This window comes from Bison bison, unplaced genomic scaffold (assembly GCF_000754665.1).
Source record: "Bison bison bison isolate TAMUID 2011002044 unplaced genomic scaffold, Bison_UMD1.0 scf7180017864143, whole genome shotgun sequence".
Lineage (NCBI taxonomy): Eukaryota > Metazoa > Chordata > Mammalia > Artiodactyla > Bovidae > Bison > Bison bison.
This window is the reverse complement of record NW_011494715.1, coordinates 8618363-8626338: the sequence shown is the minus strand read 5'-3', so window position 1 is coordinate 8626338 and position 7976 is coordinate 8618363. Positions and strand designations below refer to the sequence as shown.

Below are 7976 nucleotides of genomic sequence, written 5' to 3'. Positions count from 1 at the left end.
AACCAGTCTGTTGTTCCATGTCCAGTTCTAACTGTTGCTTCCTGACCTGCATACAGATTTCTCAAGAGGCAGGTCAGGTGGTCTGGTATTCCCATCTCTTTCAGAATTGTCCACAGTTTATTGTGATCCACACAGTCAGAGGCTTTGGCATAGTCAATAAAGCAGAAATAGATGTTTTTCTGGAACTCTCTTGCTGTTTCCATGATTCAGCAGATGTTGGCAATTTGATCTCTGGTTCCTCTGCCTTTTACTAAAACCAGCTTGAACATCTGGAAGTTCACAGTTCATGTATTGCTGAAGTCTGGCTTGGAGAATTTTGAGCCTTACTTTACTAGCATGTGAGATGACTGCAATTGTGCGGTAGTTTGAGCATTCTTTGGCATTGCCTTTCTTTGGGATTGGAATGAAAACTGACCTTTTCCAGTCCTGTGGCCACTGCTGAGTTTTCCAACTTTGCTGGCATATTGAGTGCAGCACTTTCACAGCATCATCTTTCAGGATTTGAAACCTAATCCCCTCCCAAAAGCTCCACATCCTAATACCATCACAGTGGAAGTTAGGATTTCAGCATATGAACTGTGGGGGACACAAACATTCAATCCATAACAATGATACATAAAAGCAATTAAAAATGATATCTAATATCAATCTATTTTTGTAAAAACCAACAAGGACAAATACAGCCTCCTAGAACTTGTATCTGGGGTGCTTGTATATATTTGTCTGAGCATGAACGACGTCTGATAAGGTACACCAGGCTGAAAGACTCGTTCTACTGCGGTGAAGGTGAGGGACAGCGGCGGGGAAAGGGAAGCACTGGGAGGCTGACCATACGGGAGGTAAGACGTGTTACGCGCGTGCTACTAGTAAATTGAGAGACAATGAAACATCTGTCTTTGAGTGACAGTATCTGCTCATGTTGGAGCAAAGACTGGTTCTGCAATAGGTAATCTTTGCATGTTCCAGACTTTTATAAGCGTATGACTGACAGGAGATGCATGCAAAGGCGGGAGGGAGGCTCCCCTGGTGGGACAGTGGTGAAGAATCCGCCTGCCAGTGCAGGAGACACGGGTTTGATCTGCGATCCAGGAATATCCCACATGCCTCGGGACGACTAAGCCCATGCCCCGCAATTGCTCTGGAGTGCAGGCTCCGCAATGAGAGAAGCTCGGGTGCTGCAAGTAGGGAGTCGCCCCGCTCAGCACAACCGCAGAAAAGCCCACACGGCAATGGAGACCCAACAGCCAAAAATAAACAAAAGAATAGAGGGGAGGGGAAATTCTGAGAGTTGCTGGTGCAGTCTGGCCCCTACAGCGACTAACAGAGATGGCTGGCTTCAGAGGATGCTTTCGAGAGAGAGTGTGGGGTAAGTCAGCTTTTGCCCACGTAACGCTGAACCCAGCATTTTTGTCACCAAATGTTCAGACACATCGTATTCAGCTGAGAGTTCAGAGTTCTTCCCTCCTGCCCCCCAAACCTATCCCTTTCTTTTTCTTTTGCTGCACTCTTGGAGAGGACATCCTGCCCTGTTAATATGGAGATGGAAAGCGTGAAATCTGATCATTCGGTGAAGGTTTCAAATCTAACATCTTCCTTCAAGCCACAAGCAGCTGACCCGTGAATCCTTATTTCAAGATCTTTAAAACAACAAACGCATTTATACAACACATAAAGCCTCGGTTGTTTGAAGTGTCATTTGACTCCCGCAGCCTGACCGCAGAGGGGTCATTTTTGCAAAACTGAGGTCTTCATCCGTCTGCCCCAGGGTCCGTGGTAATCCTTTGATATTCGACTAGAGTTCGCCTTTGAAGACTTAGTGTGCCATCATCTACTTTTCCTTCTCCTTTGGTGAGCTATTCCAACTCCCTCGGGTCCTCATCCAACAATAACCATGTGTGTGATCTTTACACGGCTCTGTGAACTCCACCATCATTTGCAATTTCCCTTTGCGATTCGTGTGCGTTGTATTTCCTCTTAGCTTTTGTCCTGACTGGTCACCGTAGTGACGCATATGACCGTGTAGGAGTGGGGAGTTGTAAGTGGACGCTTCGTTCATGAATAAAATTATGATGACAGTTTCTAGTTCCCTCTTTAACCTTCAGCCCTAGAAATGTTTGGATATTGAGTTCTTAAGAGAAAAGAATTCTAGGGACTGCCCTGGTGGCCCAGTGGCAAATAACTCGAGCTCCCAACGCAGGGCCCTGGGGTTCGACCCCTGCTCGGGGAACCAGACCCACACACCCCAACCAAGACCTGGTGCAGCCAAATGTTTTTTAAAAAGTGACTTTATTCTCAGAGCTGCAGTTTCTACGCCTGTAAAATGGGAGGGACCATGGTACCTGGCATGGATTGCTGTAATACAGAAACAAAACATTTCTTGTCACATTCAGCATTTCCTTTACCGCCTGACATGCAGGAAGCATTCAGTGAATATCAGCTATTGTGTTTACAGCTGTATCAAGTGAAGATTGTAGCCTTGGCTCACGAAAAAGGCAAATAAAAGGTAGCCCTTACTCAGAGATTCTGAATAGTGCCATATGAGCTTGTACGTGTGTGTGTTAAATAGGTAACAGATTGCTGACGAAGCAGCTTGTCTTGACTAAGAATACTTGGTGCTTGGAAAAAGCATCCTTGAGCCTTCCACGGCCCAGGTTCTCAGATTTCTGAAGATCAGTGAATTCGTATCATTGCCCTTTAAAGTGCATTTATTGGTTTGGGCTGTGCGGGGTCTTCACTGCTGCTCAGGCTTTTCCCTGGCTGCCGCCCACGGGGCTGCCGTCCAGCTGGGGTGTGTGGGCCCCTAGTGCCGTGGCTCCTCTTGTTGCGGAGCCTGGGCTGGAGGGCGCTCAGGCTTCAGTGGCCGTGGCTCCCGGGCTCCAGAGCACAGGCTCAGTAGTTGTGACAGGCGGGCTTCGTTGCCGCTCAGCATGTGGGATCTTCCTGAATCGGGGACCGAACCCATGTCTCCTCCACTGGTAGGCGGATTCTTCACCATTAAGCCACCAGGGAAGCCCATATCGTTACTATTTTAAAGTCTTTCCAGACCCCCCAAGTGTATAGGTTAAATCATTGGAATAATTCCTTTCCTTAGGCTTCTATTTAGGAAACGACACGGTCATTAGATTAATAACATATAAATGTCACAAAACAACTAATGTTTATCCAGTACCCACCTGTGTTAAGTACCTTGTAGGAAGCATTTTGCTTAGTCCTCACAATTACCTTTTGAAGAGGACAATTATTTTCCTGTCCATTTTTTTTTTAATTAAAGAAAATTGAGGAAACATGATATAAAGGAACTTATCCAGGTCACATATTTCATTTTTAGAGTTAATCAGGTTCCTCTGATCCACAATCTAAGTACTTTTCAGTGACACTAAGGTGCCACCAGAAGTGAGTTCTGCATCACGTGTCTAGATAAAATGACTTTCTTAAGTAAGACACACACACATACACACACACACAATACAAAATGTCTTTTCTGCACTAAAGAGATCAACATTTTCAGCTCTCCTAAATAGTTGGGAGCCACCATTTGCAGTCTTACTTGATTTCTTCTTGTTTTCCTTAAACTCTTACGCATTTATTGCAGGGGAAGTAAAAGCTCTTTGCTATGTCATCTGTCTGCTTTGTGAGAAAACTTTTTATTGAAACCAGATTCCAGATGGACTTTCCCCAAGGTTTTCATAGGAATGAAAAGCTTCGTTCCGGTCACCCAGAAGGAACTTTTTATTCTTTCCATAATAATGTGAGGAAGGCGTGGAGGTCATCCCCATGTTTGCAAGACTATAAACCCTGAAACTCCAGTGGGTTTTCTTCCTAGTCGTTCACAAGGATTGTGCATGTGTAAGTTACTGTTTCAGAATATAATTTATTTGCTTTTTAATGCTTATCCAAGGTCTCAAGTGACTGTAATATTTTTCCCCACGTGAATTTTTTTCCTTCCTTTTTACTGAGAAAGCAAAATGTTGGAGGGTTTGTTTTGTTTTTCTGTTTGTATCTATCCAGCTCCTTACGACTCACTTTCTTGCATTTCATTTTCTTTCCTCTCCTTCATCCTGTATTAAATGCCTCCTAGATATATTTGAAGAGCCTGGGGACAACTTCTCAAGGAGAAGGTTGATTGCTATTAATTAACAAGTGAAATAGGTACTGACTAAGTCGCTGAAATTCTCTCCAAGTCACAGAGTATGTACTTAATTTAAAACTGGCATAAGTGGAAAAACAAAACAAAAAAACGAAGCTCTACCGGCTGTGGAATGGTAAACCAGCTTCAGGGACAGCTGGATCCAGGTGTCCAAATGCAACCACGGATCTCGTAGGGCTTTCATCTGTGTTGATTCTCAGGCAAGCGCTCTCGAATGTGATAGCCGAGGCCACCAACTCCAGATGTACCCCCTTACTGGCTTGACTACTGCAGCACAAAAATCACAACTCTGTTCTAGTAGGCTCAGCAAAAATCATAAGATTTACTTTTGTTAGTCCAGCTTAGGTCATGTGGCCACCTGAGAGGTGAGCATCTTAGCAAGAGAAGTAGAAGCTGCAAGTGATGGGACTGGACACGTGCTCACCCCAGTTTGGGGGGTGGGCGGAGCTTTGTAGTTACGGGCTGCCCTGTCTAAGAAGCCCTCGGTCCCACAAGTCACCGAAACACTCAGCCCGCCCTCTGATACCAGCACTTGTGGCTGGCGTCTGCTGTAGCCCTCGGTGCCTTGAAGTTCACTCTAGGTTCTTGGTGTAAGGATGGATCCTTTATCAAAGCAATGCACTGGCACTTTTTAAAAGTCTGTCCCGGCAAAGGTTTTTTCCAAACACTTTTTCTCCGACCAAAATGCTCTTACTTAGCACTAGCTGCTTTGGTTCCCGGCCAGAGAGTAAGGAAGACAGGCAAAAGACTCAGAGGTCCGTCCACGTTCTCGGCGTTTGAAAAGCCCTCCGTTGTTCTGACTCTTCGGCTCCCCTTTCTCGTCAGCTGTGTCCTCTTTTCCTGGCGTGGGGCGTCCCCACAAGTCATTCACATTCACTCTGACACTTGGGCTGCTTGACGTGCGTACTTGGCATCCTGACACGTCCCTCCGTCACTTCCTCGTTCCCTCTCCCTCCCTCCCTCTTCCCTTCTGAGTATAATGTTTACCACAGTTATGAAGTCCAGGACCACAGAAAAATGATAAACATGAGCTGGAAGACAAATCCAGTGTTTACGCAAAGTGGTGTCCCTGCACCCCGAGTTTATGGCGGCCCCTAGTGCTTGGCAGAGAAGGCAGTGGCACCCCACTCCAGTGCTCGTGCCTGGAGCATCCCATGGACAGAGGGGCCTGGTGGGCTGCAGTCCATGGGGTCGCTGGGAGTTGGACACAACTGAGCGACTTCACTTTCACTTTTCACTTTCATGCATTGGAGAAGGAGATGGCAACCCACTCCAGTGTTCTTGGCTGGAGAATCCCAGGGATGGGGGAGCCTGGTGGGCTGCCATCTATGGGGTCGCAGAGTCGGACAGGACTGAAGCGACTTAGCAGTAGCAGCAGCAGCTAGTGCTTGGCACTGGTCCTCTGGCCGTTTCTTCTCTGCTCTCAAAGCTTGAAGAGGAGGCCACCATCTGCCCACGAGTCCGGTGTGCACGCTCGCTCTCTGTTTCTGTCTCTCTCTCTCCTTTACTGTTTGTTCCTGACTTTAGACGCTGGGAGATACTAGAGTTTGGCAAAAATAATTGCTAAATGTATGTATCTCTCACTAGTTATGAGCAATGTATGACCTAAAGAAACCTCAGTGCTCTTCTTTTTAAAAAATAACTTACTTATTTGGCTGCTCCAGGTCTTAGTTGCAATGTGTGGGGTCTTTGACCTTTGTTGGGGCATTATGTAGTTACGACGTGTGAGAATCTTTTCACTGTGGCATGTGGCATCTGGTTCCCTGACCAGGGATCGAACCCGGCCTCCCTGCAGTGGGAACATGGAGTCTTAGCCACTGGACCACCAGGGAAGTCTGTAGCTTCTCTTCTTTCTCTTTTCCTACAGATATTAAGACCAGTTGACTCCAAACTACACAATCACAGCTATCTGTCAATTATTAAGCAGCTGCTATCGAAAGGCAGGGTTCCTGATACTTTGTATGAATTTTGTCCTTGAAACATCACTACCGCTCTACATGGGAGCTTCTGTTTCTCCCATTTTACATATAAAGAAACTCAGAGATTTGCAGTGACTTGCCCAAGGTCACTCAGCTTGTGGGTAGAGAATCCTGATCTTTTAAAATACGCTTGATTGATTTTGGCTGCCCTGCATCTTTGCATGCACACTCGTGCCTCCCCTGGTTGTGGCGGGCAGGGGCTGCTGCCTCCGTGCGGGGCTCAGCCTCGCTGCCAGGGCCTTTCTTGTTGCTGAGCACGGGCTCTAGGGTGCACGGGCTTCAGTAGCTGCAGCCTGAGGGTTGCCTTGTGGCCTGTGGGATCTTCCCAGGTCAGGGGTTGAACCTGCGTCCCCCGCGCCGGCAGGTGGGCTCTCCACCCCTGGACCTCCAGGGCAGCCCGAGGAGCTTGGTCTTCACCTGTGATACCCAGTTTTGCAGTGTATCTTTCTCCTGAATATCACACTGCTTTATAACAGCGACCCAGAAAGTGAGGCGGTTCAGTGAGGTCTGTGCAGAGTTCAAAGCAGAAACAGGTGGATTCTGGGAGCAGAGCCCCTCCCTGAAGGAGGCAGAACCCATGTGCAGTCTTGTGGCTGGGGGTCTAACCCACCTGCTTGTGTAGACGCCTGCCCTTCCAGATGTCAGAATGGCAGCATCTGAGTAGTCCTTTTTAAAATCTGCCTGTATTCTCGGCAGCTGACGCTAGTGCAGGAGAGACGGAGAGCGAGTGACCTCTGGAATAAGCTGTGCTCGCTGGGCGGCCGGGAGAGGCTGCCCCAGCTTCCCTGGCTGTCACTTTTCTCCCTCAGCAGCAACAATGATGACTTATGTTTATGCTGTTCATTGAGCACTTGCTATATTCCAGGCACCGCTTGATGTGCTTTGAGAATATTAACCCATGGAATCTCCGTAACAAAATTACAGGGGTAGGTTCCACTGTTTTCCTCACTTTACCAGAAAACTGAGGCAGAGAAAAGCTCAGTAACTCAGAGTCAAATAGACAGTCCAGCTTTGCACTTCGCAAATGCATGTTTTGGCAACACCCAGAGATATTTCTGGGGTCCCCAGTCAGGGTGCTCTGGGGTGTTGGGGCACTCTGGGGTGCTCAGTGTCTCGTGGGGTGCTGCCCAACACCCTGTGGGGCACAAGGTGGACCCGACAAAGAATTCTCCCGACCCAGACAGGGGGCCAAGGTCGGGAGATTGTTCCCCTAAGCCTGTGGCAGCTGGCCTGCCTCCCAGGTGAAATCGCGATGCCCTGCTTCTTGCAGGATCCCTGGGGATAAAGCTGACAGTCGGTGTGTCCCTCAAACGGCCCCGGCAGGTGCTTTCCTGCTTGGCTTCCTCCCCCTCGCCTCAGTCAGAAGACACCTGGACAGCTGACCTCTGCCCCACAGAGGGGTCAGGGCCCAGTAGGGTCCCCAGCCCATCTCCCCCGCCTCTGCGTGTGAAATGCGGGGAGTCCGTCCGCGACCCTCGGATGTCCTCTCTGGGGTGAATGACCGCTGCTCATGTTTGCCTTTACAGTCGATCTGGGAATCAGCATCCAGGAGGATAATGTGGCCGCTTCTTCCCCCAAGACAATGGAGACCAGCGCGGCTGCGGAGGCCAACGGCGAGAGTCTTGGGAAGGACGCCAAACCCCAGGCACCAGCTGCTAAATCTCGTTTTTTCTTGACACTCTCTCGGCCTGTACCAGGGCGTACCGGAGACCAAGCCACAGATTCATCCAGTGGATCCGTGAGGCTTGATGTCAGCTCCGATAAAGCTCCAGGAAACAAAGACCCGAGTGAGCCCATGGCCCTTCCGGTGGCAGCTGCACCCGGGCATGGCCCGGATAAAACCCCCGGGC

The 7976-nt window shown here is 48.6% G+C and overlaps 1 protein-coding gene across 1 annotated transcript in view; it reads left to right on the top strand.

Annotated features, from left to right (window-relative positions):
- BCAS1 (breast carcinoma amplified sequence 1) overlaps positions 1 to 7976 on the top strand; it is a 101686-nt gene that overhangs the window by 25875 nt on the left and 67835 nt on the right. Inside the window, exon 4 of the mRNA XM_010840298.1 lies at positions 7653 to 7976. Coding sequence (XP_010838600.1) covers positions 7653 to 7976 — 324 coding nt within the window. The remainder of the gene's footprint in view (positions 1 to 7652) is intronic.